The following is a 22,417-nucleotide window of genomic DNA, read 5'->3' on the forward strand; positions in this document are numbered from 1 at the left end:
TAATAAGCACTTAACAAATATCATCATTATTATTATTATTACTATTATCATATAAGATCTTTCTCGAGCCTTCCAACTCCAGAAACTTTCATGCTCCCAGGCAGGCTCTGAATTAGAAATTGACAGGAAAATGGCAACTGTGGTAATCAAAAGTTAATTAACCTAGTCTAATTATTCATTCCTCTGCCTCTGAAGTTTCTTGCTTGCTTTGGTTTCTATAGAAGCAAAGACAGAAGTTCATTAGTCTTTTAGAGTAGTTCATATGTATCTGTGAGAAATGCTCAGAATTATAAATCATTTTGGAAGGCTGAAGGGCAGAGGAGCGAGGCTTAGATGCAAAAGTTTATTCTGTAGTATTTGGATGGACGTTGTTGTGCAGATAAGGGTGTAGCACAGTCTTAAATGCTGAGGTAGAGGGGTAATAATAATGTTGGTATTTGTTAAGCGCTTACTATGTGCAGAGCACTGTTCTAAGCGCTACGGTAGATACAGGGCAATCAGGTTGGCCCACGTGAGGCTCACAGTCTTAGTCCCCATTTTACAGATGAGGGAACTGAGGCCCAGAGAAGTTAAGTGACTTGCCCACAGTCACACAGCTGACAAGTGACAGAGGCAGGATTCGAACCTATGACCTCGGACTCCCAAGCCCGTGCTCTTTAGGGGTATGGGGAGACTACAGCCCCAAAGCCTTCCTGAGGTGTGGCCCCGGGAAAGATGGGAGACAGACAAGCAGGACCTAAACTAGCACCGAGTTCTGCAGGTAACTAAGTTGGGGGTAGTTTGGCCTAGTGGAAAGAACATGGGCTGGAGAGTCAGGAGATCCGGATCCTACTAATGGCTCTGCCACTTTCTCACCGTGTGAGCGCGGACACTCGCTTACCTTCTCTGTGCCTCGGTGTCCTCGACTGTAAAATGGGGATAGAATGCCTGTTTTCCCTGTGTCTTAGGCTTTGAGACCTGTGTCGATGCCTGACTACCTGTTTTGTTTTGTTGTCTGTCTCCCCCGTTTAGACTGTGAGCCCACTGTTGGGCAGGGATTGTCTCTATCTGTTGCCGAATTGTATATTCCTAGTGCTTAGTACAGTGTTCTGCACATAGTAAGCGCTCAATAAATATGATTGAATGAATGAATGGACAAGGACCATGGCCGATTGAATTGTTTTTGTCTCTACCCCAGTGCTTGGCACACAGTAATCACCTAGTAAATGCCATCATTATTATTACAGCAAAGATCAGAATCTGTGAATCCACTGTGGGAGGGACTGTGTTTTTTCTTTTTTTTTTTTTTAAGCCACACCTGCACATACACATGAAATTTCAATAACAACAGTGTCATCTTGGAAGATGGAAAGATATACAGCTGATGATTTATCCATCTATTAATCTACCTATCATCCTTGCTTGAACTTTGCGCAGAGAACCATTCTGTGGATCTCTGTTGAAATCCAGAGAACACATTGAGAAAGTCAAGGAAACACACACACGCACGCACTCTCTCTCATAATCACACTCTCTAATACACACACACATATGTACATTCCCTTGTTGACCTCCTCAGTGTTTGTTCTTTATTAATGGTATTTGTCAAGTCCTTATGCACCGGGTTAGAGGCAAGATAGGACCCAATCTCTGTCCCACATGGAGCTCATAGTCTTAATTCCCGTTTTACAGATGAGGTCACTGAGGCCCAGAGAAATCAAGTGACTTGCCCAAAGTCACAGAGCAGACAGGTGAGGAGCCGGCATTAGAACCCAGGTCCTCCGATCGACAGGCCTGTGTATTTTTTCCATTAGGTCATGCTGCTGCTTAACAAATCTACCAGTAAAATGTGAAGCCTTTAATTCGTTTCTCGTTCATCTGAATTTAACAGGGACCCTCTGGGCCATCCTCATCACCGCAGCACTCTGGGAAAGGAACTCAAAAGAAATGGACCCATCATCGACAGATAAAAATTTAGGCACGGCTCTGGGTATGCTATATTCTCTTTGCTTCAAGCACTATTTAGATATATGGCACATTTAAATCTAAAATTGTTTAGCAAAACTGTTCCAGGTGATCTTTATTTCCAACTGCACATATCTGTGTGTTACAGTAATGCGTTACCATTAAGATGTCTACCCATAATTTAATATGGAAGTACAATATTTGGAAATATAGTCTTTATCCAGTGAATATATAGAAAACAAGTAATTATAGGCATCTACCTAAATAAAACTCTTGGGAAACATTTGACACCGTACTTTTTTTTTGACAAAGGCCATATCTATTATGCATAAAAGGTCTTAATGCAGGCTTTACCAAATGCCTAGAGTTTGTAAGTGAACAATTATTTCATTCTTATCCCCATCTTAAAAATAACACTCATAGTAAACCACTCTCTGCATGCAGGAACAAAAACAGAAGGAAAAGCAATATTTTAGTTAAAAATTATATGGGGAATATAATTAATATCATTAAGGATATATTAATGGTATTAATTATAATACTTTCCCCATATGAGTATATTAATACCGCTAGCTTTAATCATCCAAGAGCAAGTAAACATAAAGATTAGCTTTGGCCTGAAGAACCTCAAGTAAAATTTTATTTAAAAAAAAAAAAAAAACTAGCCTGAACAGGAATAAGAATGACATGTTTTTCAACTCGAAGATTCCACTGTAGGTCAGTGAACAAACAAGTTTGTGTTGATGTATGAAAACTAGAGAATGAAAAAGTCTAGAAATTGATTAGAGACCGAAACTGACAGACTACTTTCAGTTGTTAGAACTCAATGAAAAGGAGTAATCAGATAAGTGATGAAAAATAAATTAGATTTCTTAGAGTGTGCATCCAAAAAAAAAAGCCATTCTCGATGGCATAGAGAAATACATTGAAGAATACATTTTTATATACACTCCATTCATTCAATTGTATTTACTGAGCGCGGACTGTGTTTAAAGGACTGCAGTAGGTATAACAATAAACAGACACATTCCCTGCGCCAATGAACTTACAGTCTAGAGGGCTAGGCTGCAAAGCTTAATTCAGGCTGCAACTCTTCACACAGATTTTTTTTTGTTTGTATTTCACTAATCTTACTTGAGTGTGGTCAATGCTAAATGCTCTCAAGAATTGGATAATATTTAATTGCACATGCCTTAATTATGACTTTATAAATTCTGCCTATAAGCGATGCTTTGAATGAAAGGACTAGAAGCAGCCCTCAAAAAAGGCCAAGATAACTTAAAAAGTTTTGAAGTAATAATGTCACACCTTCCTCCCCGATGAAGGCTTGATTTCCCCCACTCCTCTTTTGCGCCTCAGCCTTGCACTTTAATTTGTACCCTTTAATTCACCCCGCCTTCAGCTGCACAACACTTACATCCTCATAATTTGTTTTCAAGTCTGTCTGTCTAGATCGTAAGCTTCCTGTGGGTAAGGGAACATATGTACTAATGCTGTTACAGTGCACTCTCCCAAGTGCTCAGTACAGCGCCCCGCACACGGTAATCGCTCAGTAAATATGATTGATTCACCACTGATGAAGCAGTAAAGATCTGTGACCCTGCTGACAGTGACCTCTGCCCCAAGGCCTTCAGTGGCCCAGGTAGTCACCCATTCAGGCCGTCCATAAACCTGCTGTCATCCTCGGTTTGGAATTTGATCGAGAAGCGGTGTGGCCTAGTGGGTAGAATCCGGGCCTGGGAGTCGGAAGGACCTGGGTTCTACTCCCAACTCCACCACTTGTCCGCTGAGCGGGACCTTGGGTACGTCGCTTCACTTCTCTGGGCCTCAGGGACCTCATCTGTAAAATGGGGATTAAGACAGTGAGCCCCACGTGGGATGGACTGTTCAAAGTCAAGCACTTTGAACAGCGCTTGATGCAGAGTGAGCACTTGACAAATACCACAGTTATTAATTATCATTATTCCCTTGGCAACTCTCCTGATGTAGGAGGACCAATGGTAGATATTGGACACGCACTGTGTACAGGTCCACTACACTAGGTGCTTGGAAAATGGTATTTACTGAGTGTTTACCGTGTACAGGGCACTGTGTTGAAGGTTTGGGAGAGTATAATACAACAGCTCTTGATGCAGAGTGAGCACTTGACAAATATCACAGTTATTAATTATCATTATTTCCTTGGCAACTCTCCTGATGTAGGAGGAGCAATGGTAGATATTGGACACGCACTGTGTACAGGTCCACTACACTAGGTGCTTGGAAAATGGTATTTACTGAGTGTTTACCGTGTACAGGGCACTGTGTTGAAGGTTTGGGAGAGTATAATACAACAGAGTCGGTAGACACGATCTCTGTCCTCAAGGAGTTTACAATCTAAGAGGAGAAACACCAACAGAAGCATTCCTTGCCCACAAGGAGCTTCCATTCTAATGGAGAAGAGAGGCAGGAGGGGAGATCATCTGCTGCGGGCTACGGGATAGACCTGCTGATTCTTGCTCTGGGGGAAGTTGGGAATGTTTATAGCTCATCAAGCACAAGCCAAATGTCTATGTACAATTGTAACTAGTCGATCAATTGATCATATTACTTATTGAGTGAGGAGAGCAAAGTAATAATAATTGTCATATCTATTAAATGTTTACAATCAGCCAAGCAATGTAGTAGCACCGGGGTTGATACAAGGTTATCAAGTTGGGCACAGTCCCTGTCCAGCATGGGGCTCGTGGTCTAAAGAGGTGGGAGAATATGTATTGTTGTCTTACGCTGTCGAGTCGTCTCCGACCCATAGAGATTCATTCATTCATTCAATAGTATTTATTGAGCGCTTACTATGTGCAGAGCACTGGACTAAGCGCTTGGAATGGACAAATCGGTAACAGATAGAGACAGTCCCTGCCCTCTGACAGGCTTACAGTCTAATCGGGGGAGACAGACAGACAGACAAGAACAATGGCAATAAATAGAATCAAGGGGAAGAACATCTCATTAAAACAATAGCAAATAAATAGAATCGGGGTAATGTACATCTCGTTAACAAAAAAATAGGGTAATGAAGATATATACAGTTGAGCAGACGAGTACAGTGCTGAGAGGACGAGTACAGTGCTGAAGGGATGGGACGGGAGGGGGGAGGAGCAGAGCGATGCCACGGACACATCGCTCCCAGGACACCCCACCTCCATCTGCCGTCATTTTGGGAATGGATCCATGGTGTTTTCTTGGTGAAAATCCCGAAGTGGTTTACCATGGCCTCCTTCCTTGAAGTGAACCTGAGTCCCCGCCCTTGACTCACTGTCATGCAGCTGCTGTCCAGCATAGGTGAGTTTCGACTCGTAACAGATGGTCTTCCACTCGCTAGCCACTGCCCAAGCTAGGAATGGAACAGTGGGCCTCTGCTTGACTCTATCTTCTATAGTTGAGACTGGTAGAGTACTGGAAACTCTCCAGGTATGACCCTGAGAGGAGACTAGGTATTGAATTCCCATTTTTACAGTTGAGGAAACTGAGGCACAGAAAAGCTAAACGACTCGTCCACCGTTGCAGAGTCAGAATTTGAACCCAGGAGCTCCGATTCCCGGCTCTGTACTCTTTCCTTTAGGCCTTGATACACTTTTTAGGAGAATACAAAATTAGCCATGATCCCTACCTTCAGTAAGTTTACAATCTAGAGGGGAAGACAGGTAGGGGAAGCAACAGGAGTAGATAGTCCCTCCATCTATCCAGCCTACTTTTTTTTTTTTACGGTAATTGTTAAGCACTTGCTATATGCCAAGCACTCTTCTAAATGCAGGGGTAGAAACGATGTAATCAGGATGGACTCATTTTCTGTCCCCCATGAGGCTCACAATCATAATCCCCAATTTACAGATGAGGGAACTGAAGCACGGAACAGTGAAGTGATAATTCTATTTATTTCGATGATTTGTTTTGTTTTGTTTCATTCTCTTTTGCTTTGCTGTCTGTCTCCCCAGTATAGACTGTGAGCCCATTATTGGGCAGGGGTTGTCTCTATCTGCTGCCGAACTGTACATTCCAAGCGCTTAGTATGGTGCTCTGCACAGAGCAAGCGCTCAGTAAATACTACTGAATGAACGAATGAACTTGCCCAAGGACACACAGCAGACCAGTGGCAGAGAGGGCCCCTGCTCTATCCACTAGACCACTCTGCCCTACACTGCTGCTCCCCTGAATGTCGCAGGTTTCAAAGGAAAGTAAAAAGCTCTTATTCACGCCTGCATTTCCCTGGCACTTTTCAAGCAGGTTTGCCAGTGTCCAGTGGAGGTAGGAGGCCAGGTGGGGCCACTTTGAGGTCTGGACGCAGAACATGCTTGGGGGAGAAAACAAGCAGCCCCGGCTAATCTCCTCCCCCAGCCCCGAGCCCTGCACCAGGTCGGGGGAGGAGGCTGCAGCGGGTGGGGGGGCAACTGTCCAACAGAAGCAGCGGGGCCTAGCGGATAGAGCACGGGCCTGGGAGTCAGAAGGTCACGGGTTCTAATCCCACCTCCGCCCTTTGTCTGCTGGATGTCCTCGGGCAACTCATTTCATTCATTCATTCATTCAATAGTATTTATTGAGCGCTTACTATGTGCAGAGCACTGTACTAAGCGCTTGGGATGAACAAGTCGGCAACAGATAGAGACAGTCCCTGCCGTTTGACGGGCTTACGGTCTAATCGGGGGAGACGGACAGACGAGAACGATGGCACTAAACAGCGTCAAGGGGAAGAACGTCTCGTAAAAACCGATGGCAACTAAATAGAATCGAGGCGATGTACAATTCATTAACAAAATAAATAGGGTGACGAAAATATATACAGTCGAGCGGACGAGTACGGTGCCGTGGGGATGGGAAGGGAGAGGTGGAGGAGCAGAGGGAAAAGGGGAAAATGAGGCTTTAGCTGCGGAGAGGTAAAGGGGGGATGGCAGAGGGAGTAGAGGGGGAAGAGGAGCTCAGTCTGGGAACGCCTCTTGGAGGAGGTGATTTTTAAGTAAGGTTTTGAAGAGGGAAAGAGAATCAGTTTGGCGGAGGTGAGGAGGGAGGGCGTTCCGGGACCACGGGAGGACGTGACCCGGGGGTCGACGGCGGGATAGGCGAGACCGAGGGACGGCGAGGAGGTGGTCGGCGGAGGAGCGGAGCGTGCGGGGTGGGCGGTAGAAAGAGAGAAGGGAGGAGAGGTAGGAAGGGGCGAGGTGATGGAGAGCTTCGAAGCCTAGAGTGAGGAGTTTTTGTTTGGAGCGGAGGTCGATAGGCAACCACTGGAGTTGTTTAAGAAGGGGAGTGACAGGCCCAGATCGTTTCTGCAGGAAGATGAGCCGGGCAGCGGAGTGAAGAATAGACCGGAGCGGGGCGAGAGAGGAGGAAGGGAGGTCAGAGAGAAGGCTGACACAGTAGTCTAGCCGGGATATAACGAGAGCCCGTAATAGTAAGGTAGCCGTTTGGGTGGAGAGGAAAGGGCGGATTTTGGCGATATTTCACTTCTCTGGGCCTCGGTTCCTTCATCTGTAAAATGGGGATGAAGACTGTGAGCCCCGTGGGAGACAGGGACTGCGTCCAACCCGATTATCTCGTATCTGTCCCGGTGCTGAGAATAGTGCCTGCCCTATAGTAAGTGCTTAACGAATACCATAATGATAATCATTACTATTATCGGAGTTCTCTGATTGAGGAAGAGGCAGCCTGGAGAAGGCTCGGTGGCCCTGGGGAGCTCTGTGGCGGGGTGATTTTGGGGTGTGTGTGTGTGTAGTATGTCAGGGTAGGGGGGAGAGCCTGACAGCAGCCCCCCTGCCTGGACCACAACCCCCAGCCCAGCCCCCACTCTCTAGCCCAGGCCCAGCCCCCACCCTCTAGCCCAGGCCCAGCCCCAGGTCTTGCCCAGCCCCAGTCCCCACTCTCTAGCCTAGATCCGGCCACCACCCTCTGGCCTAGGCCCAGCCCCAATCCCCACTCTGCAGCCTAGCCCCAGCCCCAGCCCCCATCCTTTAGCCTAGCCCCAACCCCCAGCCCCAGCCCCCACCCTCTAGCCTAGGCCCAGCCCCACTCTGTAGCCTAGACCCGGCCCCAGCCCCCAGCCCAGCCCCATCCTCCCCTGTAGCCCAGCCCCTTACCCAGCCCCATCCCCACTGTAACCCAGCCCCTTGCCCAGCCCCATCCCCCCTTGTAGCCCAGCCCCTTGCCCATCCCCATCCCCCTTGTAGCCCAGCCCATCCCCCCTTGTAGCCCAGCCCCTTACCCAGCTCCATCCCCCTTGTAGCCCAGCCCAGGCCCAGGCCAGCCCATCTCCCCCTGTAGCCCAGCCCCTTGCCCATCCCCATCCCCCCCTGTAGCCCAACCCCCAGCCCAGGCCCAGCCCCATCCCCCCGCCCCATAGCCCAGCCCCTTGCCCAGCCCCCAGGATCGTCCCCGTGGGGCGCGGGCCGGCGGGGCACTGGTTTGTGTGTCTGTTTCTTTGGGCCTGGGCCTGGGCCTCCCCCTCCTCCGGGCCGGGCCGGTCCTTGCGCCATGGAGCCCGGCGGCGCCGGGCCTGGCAGCCCTGGCAGCCCTGGCAGCCCTGGCAGCGTGGACGGGCCTGGCATGGGCGGGGGTCCCGTGGGGGGGGTTGTTGGAGGCCCCGGGGATCCCGGAGCGCGGGTGTGCGCGGTGCTGCCCGCGGGGGGGCTCGGGGAGCGGATGGGGGTCTGCCCCCCGAAGCAGTTCTGGCCGCTCCTGCACAGGCCGCTCATCAGCTACACCCTGCACGCCCTGAACAGGTAATCGCAGCTCCCCCCCCCCGCCCTTTCCCCTCCCCGACACACCGCCTGTGCCACGTTGCCCTCCGTGGCCCTGCCCGCCCTGCTGCCCCGGGCCCGCCTTCCTCCGCCCCCCTCTCCCGCCCCGCCTCCCTGCTCCCGCCCATCTGCTCTCTGCTGCCTCCACTGCTCCTCCTCCTTTTCTCCCCCTCTTCTCTCCTCCTCCTCCTCCTCTCCCCTTCCTCTCTCTTCCTCCTCTCTCCCCCTTCCTCTTCTCCTCCTCTTCTTTCTCCTCCTCTTCTCCCCTTCTCCTCTCCCTCTCCTCTTTTCTCCTCCTCCTCCTCTCTCCTCCTCCTCTCTTCTCGTCCTCCTCCTCTTCCCTGCCCCTCCTCCTCTCTCTTCTCTTCTTTCTCCTCCTCTTCCTCCTCCCCTGTCCCCTTCTCTTCTCGTCCTCCCTTCCTTCTCTTCTCCTCTTCTCTACTTCTCCTCTTCTCCTCCTCCTTCCCTGTCTCCTCCTCCTCCTCCTCCTCCTCCTCCTCCTCCTCCTCCTCCCTTCCTCCGCCTCTCTCCTCTCCCCCTCCTCCTCTCCTCTTCTTTCACAGTTTCCTTGCCCCTCCCCTCCTTCCCTCCCTCCCCACTTACTCTCTGTGGGGCCCCGGGGCCTGGCCCGACCTCTTCTCCCGCCTCCTTCCTTCCCCTCTCATTCCTTCCATTCTCTCCTCTTTCCTTCCTAGCTCCACTACCTCTCCCCAGGGACCTCCAGCCTCCCCCCAGCTCTTCTCCTCCTGCGTTTGCCTTCTCCCTCGGCTCTTATTCCCTCACTTCAAGTTCCCGTGGCCTCTCACCACCCCTGTTTTCCTGCCTCGTTTCCCTCTCCCTCTTCCACCTGGAGTTATGGAGGGCTCGGGTTTCAAAAGTAGATTTAGAATGTTCGGGGTGATCCCAAATCAACTGGTGGAGCCACTCCAGGGCTTCAGAGACCAAGCTGGGTCCCGGTGACCTCTGAGGATGGTCATGTGGTGAACCCACCACTTCTCCCCAACAGCACATCTGAATCCTTTGTTCTCCAGGGAAAGAGGTTGAGGGCCGGTTTTTTTTTTTTTTTTAATGGTATTTAAGCACTTACGCTGTACCAGACACTGGACTAGATACAAGCTAATCACATTGGGCACAGTCCAAGTCCCATGTGGGGCTCGCTGTCTTAATCCCCATTTTACAAATGACGTAACTGAGGCTCAGTGTGGGGACTTGCCCAAGCTCTCACAGCAGACAAGTGGCAGAGACGAGGATTTAGAACCCAGGTCCTTCTGTCTCCCAGGCCCCCGCTCGCTAGCTTTGGGCCTGGGTGGGTTTTCCTCCGTTTCAAGACCGTAAGCTTGTTGTAAGCGGAGATTGTGTCATATTGAGATATCGTACTCTCCCAAGCTCTTAGTACGGGGCTCTGTGCACAGTAAGCACTCGATAAATATGATCATCTGACCCGCTCCCCCGAAGCCAAGGAGGTAGTATCTGATGGGAGAGTTTGTGAGTCCTCCTGAAGAAGCTGTGATGATTTTATGTGTGCGAGCCCGTAGGTGCTTAAAACAGTGCTTGGCACATAGTAAGCGTTTAACAAATACCAGCATTATTATTAAGTTTACAACCTGAATCCCCACTATCTTGACGGTTGTCATGACAGTTGCCTTGTGAGTTATGCTGGTAGGGCCGTGGCCCAAGGTGATGCCAAGTCCCCTATGTGGCCATGCTGAGGGAAGAAGTGAGCTGTAATCATATTTTGGACTAGTATTGCCTTCCAGGGTGAATTTTAACCACAGCTTTTCAATTTATCCTCCCATCATTCCTGGGAGATGAGAGGCGGGTTTAGCATTCATTCATTCATTCAATCAATCCTATTTATTGAGCGCTGACTGTGTGCAGAGCACTGCACTAAGCTCTTGGAATGTAGCAGCGAGGCCCAGTGGGCACAGTACAGGCTTGAGTGTCAGAAGGATCTGGGTCTTAGTCCTGGCTCCGCCACTTGTCTGCCGTGTGACCTTGGTCAAGTCACTTCACTTATCTGGGCCTCAGGTGCCTCATCTGTAAAGTGGGGATGGAGAACGAGAGCCCTTTGTGGGAGAGGGACTGCATCCAATCCGATGATCGGCGCTTAGTACAGTGTGTGACATGTAGTAATTGCTTAACAGATACCATCATCATCATTACTTCATTTTACAGATGAGGAAACTGAGGCCCAAATCCGCTCAAGACTCCTCAGCAGATCCGTGTCAGACTCAGATCTCTGACTTCTAGATATGCGCTCTTCGTACTACACGTGAAAGGCCCAGGTGGATGGAATTTTAAAAAGTCAGTACTTGCTGCTGTCTAGGTGATAGTCTGAAAGTAAAACATCATAAAACTCTGCAGGGCAGCTTTTTTGAATAAACCGGGGCAGCTGTTTTGTACTGTTCTACTTGAAACTAGATCAGTCAGGGCCCCTACTATCTCCTTCTCCGATTGGGGTAAGTCAGAGTCATGGTTCGTACCCTTTTGGTTCCCGTAGGAAAGTTTGCAGCAGCAGGCTCCTTCCGTTAAGATGTATTGGGTTTATAATTTTAATCTTTCCATAACCGTTCTCCCCGTCCCAGCTTTCTTTTTCAGTGGCTAATGTGGAATCTAAATCAGTCTGTTCCCCCCTGCTCGCTGTCTTTCTCCGCAGTTCCCCGAAGATGTGGATTTGGGTGGTCTGTGGTAACTGGACGTTTTCTCACCCTTATTTCTTTCTGTGATTCTGAACAGGAGAGATCAATCAGAAGATGCATGATTTATGGCAGAAAGGGTAAAAAAGAAAAAAAGAAAAAACCCGGCATTTGTCTCTCTGTTTTAACTTAATTTATAACAGCAGCCAGTCATAAAAACATAACTAATCATAGCAGTCACTAATCAAAGCCTCCAGCCCAAAGTTCGTCACAGCTCATCTCTGCCACTGTAAAACCTGAAGAACAAGCCAAAATGTCATGGGAGTCTGCAAAGTACAAAGTGAAGGAGGAGAGTAATCCATCTCCTTACCCCGTAGACATTATGAGAGACCTGGAAAGGGAAACGAGAGGCAGGCTATCACCTCTGTGTCTTTCGTGAAGTCTTTCTGTTGCCCGCGAGGACTGGGGAATTGTTCCACTTCTCTTTGAAACTGCAGTGTTTTGGAGGACCTCTTCGGTTACTCCGAAGCTGAAGAAGGCAGGGTGAACGAGGAGTCACTCATGATTTGCCTGTTGTCGAAATCTGGAAGAGGTTAGATACATCCTTGCATCCTGTGTTTTGGTTAGCAACTTTGGTTTACTGGTTCCGAGGGCTGTAACGCGCCCCGATCAACAAACGGGATTTCCCACCCGCGTCTTTCCGAGCAGTGATCCCTCTCCGAGGGTGACTGGCAGTCGATTCCTGTGAAGACGCCTCAAGGAGACTTTCTGCTTTTCAGAGGTTTGAACGGAGCAAACCACATAGATGTGGTATGCCATCAAAGCCCCAGAAGGGCGATAGCCTTACAGTAATTCCCTTAAACTCTCTGAGCGGTGAAACGAGGGAACGTGGAAAGACGACTAATTTCTAGAAGCATCTGGTGCCTCCGTGTCTGCCTTGCCTTTTCTACTGAAACTGAATTTACATTTTCCCGGCTGAGTCGACCGTTGCCTTGGGAAGAGGGGTGCCCTCTCTGTAGGGTCTTCTGGCAAATAAGAGATTTGCGGTCAGGCTTAGTGTAAAAGGAACCTTTTCTGTTTTGTCCGTTTCTTTGAGGCTCAGTTGTACAACACTACCCTCTGTTAATAAAGAGTTTATAGTTTAACATGTTAGTACCATATGTTGATAATCTGAAACGTAGTACCCATCTCCTCTATCTCCAATATACAGTGCGTGTAGTATAAAAACACACTTTGCCCTGCTAATAAAGGCGTAATTTTCATTTTAAATACAGGAGGCCAATTAAGCCGGTAACACTTGGTGTGGTAGTTAAACACTCTGCCGTGTATCTCAAGGCCTGGATTTCTCTGGTAGTATTGGTTTCCCTGTCAGAAAAAGCATTATCTATTCTTATTTTGTGTTGCTGCAGAAAGGTTATCTACAATATCTAATGTTCTTTCTTCCTTAGTTTTGGACATTTTTGACTTGTTGTGGCCTTTCTGCAATGAATGATCTGGGATCTTGGCTGTTGATTTGGCAATTCTAAAGTGTGTCTCCTTGTTTGAAGAAAGAACGTTTCTCAAACCCTGTGCCTTGCAGAAGCCTTGCCCGTATAGTCATTGTGGCAAAGTAGGACAGTAATTGAAATTTTGTTGAACCTGTTGCCATCATGGCCTAATGGATTGAGCCCCGACCTCTGAGTCAGAGGACCTGAGGTCTAATTCCATTTCTGCCACTTTCCTGCCCTGTGACCTCGGACAAATCCCTTAACATTTGCGGGCCTCATTTCCCTCATCTACACAATGGGCCGTGGCTTAGTGGAAAGAGCATGGGCTTGGGAGTCAGAGGATGGGAGTTCTAATCCAGGCTTCTCCACTTGTCTGCTGTGACTTTGGGCAAGCCACTCAACTTCTCTATGCTTCCTCTGTAAAATGGGGATTAAGACTGTGAGCCCCACGTGGGACAACCCTATTACCTTGTATCTACCCCAGTGGTTAGAACAGTGGTTGGCACATAGTAAGCACTCAACAAGTATCATCATCATTATACCTATTCTCTGTCCTACCTGGATGGTGAGTCTCATATAATATCTATTGATCTTGTATCTACCCTAGTGCTTGATATGTACTAAGTGCTTAACAAAAACATCGTCACTGATGATGATCATCATCATCTTCTTGTCATTGACAGAGAACAGATGATCATAAAACAATGGGCATGTAGGTATAGTCGATGTGAATTAATATGGCTCCATTTCACATGAACTTCAGAATTCCAGATCCAGTGCGCAGTAGATGTTGGCTTATCGTGTGCCTGATGTCTCGTAGTAGTAATGCTAATAATAATTCTGGTATTCGTAAAGCACTTTCTATGCGCCGGGCACTGTACTAAGCACTGGGGTGGATACAGGCAAATCGTGTTGGACACAGTCCCTGTCCTGCCTGGGGCTCACAGTCTCAATCCCCATTTTGCAGATGAAGTAACTGAGGCACCGAGAACTGAAGGGCTTGGCCGAGGTCACACAGAAGACAAGCGGGAAAGCCGGATGGGAACCCACGACCCTCTGACTCCCAGGCCCGTGCCCTATCTGCTACACTGTGCTGCTTCTCTAGTGATGGCACTGTCAAAAGATCAGGATCCACCAGTTTCTGTAGACAATAATAATAATGTTGGTATTTGTTAAGCGCTTACTATGTGCAGAGCACTGTTCTAAGCGCTGTGGTAGACATAGGGGAATCAGGTTGTCCCACGTGGGGCTCACAGTTAATCCCCATTTTACAGATGAGGGAACTGAGGCACAGAGAAGTGAAGTGACTTGCCCACAGTCACACAACTGACAAGTGGCAGAGCCGGGAGTCGAACTCATGACCTCTGACTCCAAAGCCCAGGCTCTTTTCCACTGAGCCACGCTGCTTCCCATTAGACATCTTGGAGGGTCTAAGGGCTTGACAGTGCTTTGAATGGCCGTCATTATCATAATTAATGGTATTTATTGAGTACCTCCTGAGTGAGAAGCACTGTACTAAATACTCGAAAGGGGAGCCAGAAAAGGCTCACAACAGCTGCCTTCCAGGCATTTACAATGTAATGGGGTGGACGGAGAGACAAAAATTATTTACAACGATGGGTGACACAAAGTATTATACCTTCTTGACTCATGAAAATGATTACAGCCAAATCTAGTTGCACTCCTTCAGTTAGTTCTCGCCTCGGCTCTAACGACACTTAGAGAAGCAGCATGGCCTAGTAGAGGGAGAATGGGCCTGGAAGTCAGAGGTCCTAGGCTCCATTATAGGCTCTGCTACTTTCAATCATTCATTCAGGCAATCAGTTTTTGAGCACTCACTGTGTGCAGAAACACTGTGCTAAGAGCTTGGGAGAGGACAGTATAGCAATGAAAAGACACATTCCCTGCCTGCAACGAGCTTACAGTCCAGAGGGGTGACAGACATTAATATAAATGAAAAAATAAATTACATGCCGCCCGGGTCACCTTTCTCAAAGCAAAATGTCCACTTACCTGTTCTCCCTCCTACTTAAATTGGGATCATCACGTGGGATGGGGTTTGGGTCTGACCCGATTTTCCTGTATCTACCCCAGTGCGTAATAAAGTGCTTGGCACATAGCAACTGCTTAACAAATGCCACATTTATTATTTAATCCCATCACGGTGAATTCCCCAGGCTTTCGTTGTGCCACCAGTGGCTTCCCTTAGAGCGGTAACATCACTGGATTCATTCTAGAAGGGATCCAACTAACCCCAGGCAGTTTTCCTCTCTGACCTCCTGGGTCAAACCCAAACCCAACACCAACCCAAGTTGCAGGGAGGACTGGCACAAGCATTGAAGCAAAAGTAGAAGACACTGGTTTATTTGGACTGCATCCTGTTCAAGGGAGTCCATAGCAAGGTGGTTCTTCAAACTCCCATCCCTTCCACTCTCCCTTCCAGGTCCTGGCTTGGGGTGAATCCGTTGTGGGCAGGGATTGTCTCTCTTTATTGCTGAATTGTACTTTCCAAGCGCTTAATACAGTGCTCTGCACTCAGTAAGCGCTCAATAAATACGATTGAATGAATGAATGGATGAATGATTAGGTGGGTGAAGGCACTGGGGCTTTAGTAGTGATAATAATTTTGGTACTTGTTAACTGGCACAATAATCATAACGATGGTATTTGTAGAGTGTGTATTATGTGCAAAGCACTGTTCTAAGCACTTAAATGCTGTTATCATTATTAAGCGCTTACTATGTGCCAAGCCCTGTTCTAATTGCTGGGGTAGATACAAGGTAATCAGGTTGGACATAGTCCCTGTCCCATATACGACTTACACTCTTAATCTCCAGTTTTTACAGATTGGGTAACTGAGGCCCAGTGAAGTGACTCGCCCTAGGTCATACAGCAGGTCCTTCTGACTCCCGGACCAATGCTCTATCTACAAAGCCACGCTACTTCTTAGTACTAGACCAGATTGGTGGTAATCACTTGCACATTTCATGCAGTTTTTGCATTCCCAGCCAACCTCCAGCAAATAGCAGGCCCATGTCCCTTGTTTTACGCAAGCCTTGTATCAGCTTCAGACCCCATTCCCGCTCACCTTATAAAAACCATCGCCCCTTCCCTCCTTCCCTCCTTAACTTCTGTCTTTAACCGCTCACTCTCCAATGGCTTCTTCCCCTCTGCCTTCAAACATGCCCATGTCTCCCCCATCCTAAAAAAACCCTCTCTCGACCCCACTTCCCCTTCCAGTTATCGCCCCATCTCCCTACTACCCTTCCTTTCCAGGCTCCTAGAACGAATCTTCTACACTCGCTGCCTAGAATTCTTTAACTCCAATTCTCTCCTGGATCCCCTCCGATCTGACTTCCGTCCCCTCCACTCTACCGAGACTGCTCTCTCAAGGGTCACCCATGACCTCCTTCTCGCCAAATCCAATGGCTCCTACTCTATCCTAATCCTCCTCGACCTCTCAGCTGCCTTTGAAATTGTAGACCATCCCCTTCTCCTCCATACCTTATCTCACCTTGGCTTCGCGGACTCCGTCCTTTCCCGGTTATCCTCTTATCTTTCCAGCCGTTCATTCTCAGTGTCCTTCGTGGGCTCCTCCTCCCTCTCCCATCCTCTAACTGTTGGTGTTCCTCAAGGGTCCGTTCTTGGCCCTCTTCTGTTCTCCATCTACACTCACTCCCTCGGTGAACTCATCCGCTCTCACGGCTTCAACTCTCATCTCTACGCAGATGACACGCAGATCTGCATCTCTGCCCCTGTCCTCTCCCCCTCCCTTCGGGCTTGTATCTCCTCCTGCCTCCTGGACGTCTCTACTTGGGTGTCTGCCTGCCACCTAAAACTCTACATGACCATAACTGAGCTCCTTATCTTCCCTCCCAAGCCCTGTCTTCTCCCTGACTTCCCTATCACCGTGGATGGTACGACCATCCTTCCCGTCTCTCAAGCCCGCAACCTTGGTGTCATCCTTGACTCATCTCTCTCGTTCACCCCACACATCCAATCCGTCACAGAGACCTGCCGGTCTCACCTTTATAATATCGCCAAGATCCGCTCTTTCCTCTCCACCCAAATGGCTATCTTACCGGTACAGGCTCTCATAATATCCCGGCTGAATTATTGTATCAGCCTGCTCTCCGATCTCCCTTCCGATCGTCTCTCCCCGCTTCAGTTTATTCTTCATTCCGCTGCCCGGCTCATCTTCCTGCAGAAACGCTCTGGGCCTGTCACTCCCCTTCTTAAAAACCTCCAGTGGTGGCCTATCGACCTCTGCACAAAACAAAAACTTCTCACTCTAGGCTTCGAGGCTCTCCATCACCTTGCTCCCTCCTACCTCCCCTCCCTTCTCTCTTTCTACTGCCCACCCCGTACACTCCGCTCCTCTGCCGCCCACCTCCTCACCGTCCCCCATTCTCGCCTATCCCGCCGTCTACCCCTGGCCCATGTCCTCCTGCTGTCTTGGAATGCCCTCCCTCCTCACCTCCGCCAAACTAACTCTCTTCCCCTCTTCAAAACCCTACTGAGAGCTCACCTCTTCCAAGAGGCCTTCCCAGACTGAGCTTCCCCTTTTCCCTCTGCTGCCTCTCTGCCCCCCCTTCACCTCCCTTCAGCTAAGTCCCCCTTCCTCCCCCCTTCCCTCTGCTCCTCCCCTTTCCCCTCCCCTCAGCACTGTGCTCGTCCGCTCATTTGTATATATTTTTATTACCCTATTTATTTTGTTAATGAGATGTACATTCCCTTGATTCTATTTTTTGCTATTTTTTTTGTCTGTCTCCCCCGATTAGACTGTAAGGCTGTCAATAGGCAGGGATTGTCTCTATCTGTTGCCGAATTGTACATTCCAAGTACTTAGTACAGTGCTCTGCACATAGTAAGCGCTCAATAAATACTACTGAATGAAAAGATCAGGGGATTTTCTGAATCAATAGCATCTATTGAGCGCTTGGGTGCATATTGGATGCAGAGCAATCAATCAATCCATGATATTTTTTGAGCACTTACTCTGTGCAGAATAGTCTATCAAGTGCTTTGAAGACTACACTATAGTTGGTAGACATGATGCCTGCCCTTGAGGAGCTTTTTTTCTTTTTTTTAAAAAAAATCAGTACTTGGAAAGTGCTTACTTAGTTACTTACTTACTTACTTACTTAGAACAGTGCCAGGCACTGTTCTAAGCTCTGAGGTAGATACAAGCCAATAAAGTTGGACACAGTCCTTATCCCACAAGGGGCTTACAAGTCTGATTCCTTATATTACAGATGAAGTAGCTGAGGCACAGAGAAGTGAAGTGACTTGCCCAAGGTCACCCAGCAGACAAGGGGCAGAGCCGGGAGTAGAACCCAGGTCCTTCTGACTCCCAGGCCCGAGCTCTTTCCTTTAGGCCATGCTATTTCTCAGGAGTTTATAATCTCTCGACCTTTGCTTCAGGACCTGTCCCATGCCAGCCGTGCAACCATCAGAAGTTTTTGTCGGGCCCGGGCCGGGTGCTGTACATGACATTGGGTTCATATTCATTTCTTGCATCTATTGAAAAAGAAAGGAAGGAAAGGCCCATTTGTAAAAGCTGGCTTTGAAACAGTTTTCATGGTGAAATTTACCCTCAAAAGAAAGGAGTCTAATAGCTCAGGGAACAAAGTTAATCTCTTTGGCTTCCAGAAAAATTGCACAGTAACATTCCATACCCTAAATCACTTGAGAATGTGCGGCTAATCTCCCCTTCAAAAAGCAGGCAGTTCAGCCGTGTGGGAGATCTGGGTGACGGTGAACTCGCTAACAAACTTGAACAATCCTATTTGGAAGGGGCCTTTTTTCTCCATTCCCGTGTTGATGAGGTGGTTTGAGAATGTGGTTTTCACCTCATCTCAACCTTCTAAACCACCTTCTGTTTTCTCCTCTCCCAGTTTGGGGTGGCGACTTCTTTCTTGCCCAGGCATTTTGAAACTTTGCTTTCTCACATCTGTTTCCAGAGCTGAGAGTTGATGTCCTGGCTGATTACACCTGCCCAGAGCTGTCCCTGAGGAGTGGCTCTCTCTGCTCTTCTCAGCCTTCAACCCTCTTGGGAGGGCGGTTCTCTCAGTGCTCTTCCTAGCCTCCCACCCTCTCTTGCCAGTATTTTACACCCGACTTGCATTTTGATATTATTGCTTCTAGTCTTTGTTTAATATCCCAAGTATTCTGAAACGTAGGCCAGGATCCAGGCCCTGGAGGAGCTAAAGTTCTAAGGATGATAACTGCTTAGAGACACCCAGAAAATAAACAAACAAGAACAATTGAAAAACACCCTCCCCTCTAGCTCCCCTTCCCTCCTTCTCCCACCCCTCCCTCCCTCTTCCACCCCCAAAAATCTTCCTCCACAAGGAAGATTTCTCAATAGTTTTTCCTTGTTGCTTGGAGGGTGGGAAGGAGTACAATTGAGCTCTGACAAGTTGTCATGGTTTTATTGTCAGCCGTTGTTGGCAGGTCAGTTCACTTGGAGGCGGGGGTCTCCATAGGGACAGGGCAGTTGCTATAAAACGGCATCCGTCCCTTTCATTTCATAATCGACTAGATGATGCTCGTAATAGCGGCATCTCTGTAATGGCATGACGTTTCCCTGACGTGTTGGTGGATTTTGCTCGATGAAATGTTAATCAGGCGAAATCCTTCAAGGTGATTTCCATAAAGCAACTTTTTGTAAAGTTTCCTGAATGTCTCTTTGCAAACTTAAAATTTTGAAGGAATAGGGAGGGTGCTGGAGAAGAGAGATTGCTGGTTGACCCCAGGGTCTCTTTCCTCCAAATCCAAAGCTTGTGTGGGTAAATCTGGTGCTCACCCCCATGGCAGGATCTGGAGGGGGCTGGAGGCCCAGTTTGGACCACCGCAGCTGTTCTCCCAAGTCCTTGGAAGGTTTGTGGTGACTGAACTCCGTCTCCCACTTACTAGCTGGGAGTGTGGAAAAGACAGTGGGAGGAGAGGAATTTTTAAATTAGTATTCGTTGAGTGCTTACTCTGTGTCAAGCACTGTTGTAAGCGCTGAGGTGGATACAAGTTGGACACAGTCCCTGCCCTACATGGGGCTAGCTATCTAAGTTGGAGGGAGAACAGGAATTAAATCTCCATTTTGCAGTTGAGGAAAGTGAGGTAAAGAGAAGTGAAGCAACTGGAAGAGCTGGGATTAAAACTCAGGTCCTCTGGCTTCCAGGTCCATGAGTTAACCACTAGGCCACGCTGCTTCCCAAAGAGCTGTTGATGTTACTGCTGCCGCCAGGGCGTGTTGGTGAGGGGAGATAATAATTGTGGTATTTGTTAAGCGCTTACTATGAGACAGGGACTGTACTAAGCACTTTCAAGGATTCAAGAAAATCAGGTTGGTCCCTCTCCCATGTGGGGCTCACAATATCAAGCCCCATTTGCCAGATGAGGTAGCTGAGGCCCTGAGAGGTGAAGTGACTTGCCCAAGGTCACATAGCAGATAAGTGGCAGATCTGGGATTAGAACCCATGGCCTTCTGATTCCCAGACCTGTGCTCTATCCACTAGGTCATGGAGATGTGCACGCGTGTGGGGGTGAAGGGAAGGGATCTCGAAGCCGGCAAGGGACACAGACCAAAGCGACCATGTAGTAGGTTCCTCGGGAGTTTCAGGTCCGAGGTTCGGGTCCAGAGCTGCCTGAGGTCTAGCGTGACCTCGAGCCGCACAAATCCCCCCGAGAAGCTAGCCCAGAAGCTGTTTCAGGCAGTGCTACTTTCCCGCCTTGTGGGGAAGGAAAAGGACACCTCTTCTGCAGCTTCAGAAGCCTAAACCTTCAGCTCTGTGAATCCAAACTGCGCCAGAGGATTCTTCCTCTCACCCGATGAAAACATGTATTCATTCAGTCAGTCATATTCATTGAGTGCTTACCGTGTGCGGAGCACTCCACTAAGCACTTGGGAGAGTACAGTACAACAATAAAGAGACACATCTGCCTGCCTGCAATGAGCTTTCAGACTAGAGGAAAGAGGAAACAATTTTGGAAAGAGCGTGGGCCTGGGAGTCACAGGACTTGGGTTCCAATTCTGGCTCTGCCAGTTACCCTGTGACCTTGGGCAAATCAGAACTTCTGGTCTTTGGTTTCCTTGTCTTTTATGTGCAGACTCAATATGCGCTCTCCCTTCTACTTACACCGAGCCCCATGTAGAACCGGGACTGTGTCCAACCTGGCTATCTTGAATCTGTCCCAGTACTTGACACACAATAATCGCAATTATGGTAATTATCAAGCACTTACTATGTGGCAAGGACTATACTAAGCACTGGGGTAGATACAAGATCATCAGGTTGAACACAGTCCCTCTCCCACATGGGGCTCACAGTCTAAGTTGGAGGGAGAGTGGATACTGAACCTCCATTTTACAGATGAGAAAGCAGAGAAGCCGAGTGATTTGGCTGTGGCCACAAAGCAAGCCAATGGCAGCGTCGGGATTAGAACCCAGGTCCTCTGACTCCCGGGCTCTTGCGCTCGCTACCGCAAATATTATTGTTGCAAACCACCATATGGTGGCCTCTTTGGAGTCTCAAACAAAGTCCTTGAGTCAAAGCCCTGAGAGGAGAGTTGCTGATGAAGACAGTGGCAGAGGCTGAGCAGTTCAATATGAAAAACCTGCTGTGAAAAGTGTCATCAGCCCAACGTGGGAGACCAGGGTAGGAAGTAGAAGGGATGTTGGCATTCTTCCTCAGGGAGAGGCAGCCAATCAACCTCACCGTGGACCTGCACACCCAGGAAGGCTATGGTAGACTATGGAAACAGCACGGCCGAGTGGATAGGGCACGGGCCTGGGAGTCAGAAGGTCATGGTTTCTAATCCTGGCTCTGCCATTTGTCTGTTGGGTGGCCTTGGGCAACTCACTTTACTTCTCTGGGCCTCAGTTACCTCATCTCTAAAAGGAGGATTGAGACTGTGAACCCCAAATGGGACAGGGAGTGTGTCCGACCTGATTTGCTTGTCTCCACCCCAGAGTTTAATACAGTGCCTTGCACATAGTAAATGCTTAACAAATAGAATAATTAACTAGACTCTAGTAGTAATGTTGGTGATATTTGTTAGGTGTTATGTACCAAATCCTGGGCTGAGGTAGGTATAATACAATTGTCAAAAAATAATGCTAGCTATGGTATTTATTATACTCTGTGCCTCAGTTTCCTCATCTGTAAAATGAGGATTAACTGTGAGCCTCACGTGGGTCAACCTGATTACCCTGTATCTCCCTCAGCGCTTAGAACAGTGCTCTGCACATACTAAGCGCTTAAATACCAACATTATTATTATTATTATTAAGCCTTTACTATGTGTCTAGCATTGTTCTAAGAGGTGGGGAGGATATCCTGTCCCAAAAGGGGCTGCAATCCAAGTGAGGAGCAGCGTTGCCTGATGGAAAGAGCACAGGTCTGGAAGTCAGAGGACCCGAGTTGGATTCCTGGCTCTGCCAGGTGCCTACTCTGTGGCCTTGGGCAAGTCACTTAGCTTCTCTCTGCCTCTAATTCCTTATCAATCAATTGATTGATTGAATTTTATTTATTTGTGAGTTTGCTTTGTGGGGCCTCAGTAGGTGAATGCCACCACATGAAAATTC

General features: G+C 48.3%; 1 protein-coding gene across 2 annotated transcripts in view; it reads left to right on the forward strand.

The window, feature by feature from the left end:
- Positions 1–8,341: 8,341 nt before the first annotated feature.
- The window catches only part of CRPPA (CDP-L-ribitol pyrophosphorylase A), a 322,588-nt gene continuing 308,512 nt past the window's right edge, over positions 8,342–22,417 (forward strand). For both annotated transcript variants that reach the window (XM_029071083.2, XM_039912943.1), the window contains exon 1: positions 8,342–8,693. In XM_029071083.2, the coding sequence (XP_028926916.1) occupies positions 8,446–8,693 (248 nt within the window). In that variant the 5' untranslated portion in view covers positions 8,342–8,445. The remainder of the gene's footprint in view (positions 8,694–22,417) is intronic.

This window comes from Ornithorhynchus anatinus, chromosome 8, assembly GCF_004115215.2.
Source record: "Ornithorhynchus anatinus isolate Pmale09 chromosome 8, mOrnAna1.pri.v4, whole genome shotgun sequence".
Taxonomy (NCBI): domain Eukaryota; kingdom Metazoa; phylum Chordata; class Mammalia; order Monotremata; family Ornithorhynchidae; genus Ornithorhynchus; species Ornithorhynchus anatinus.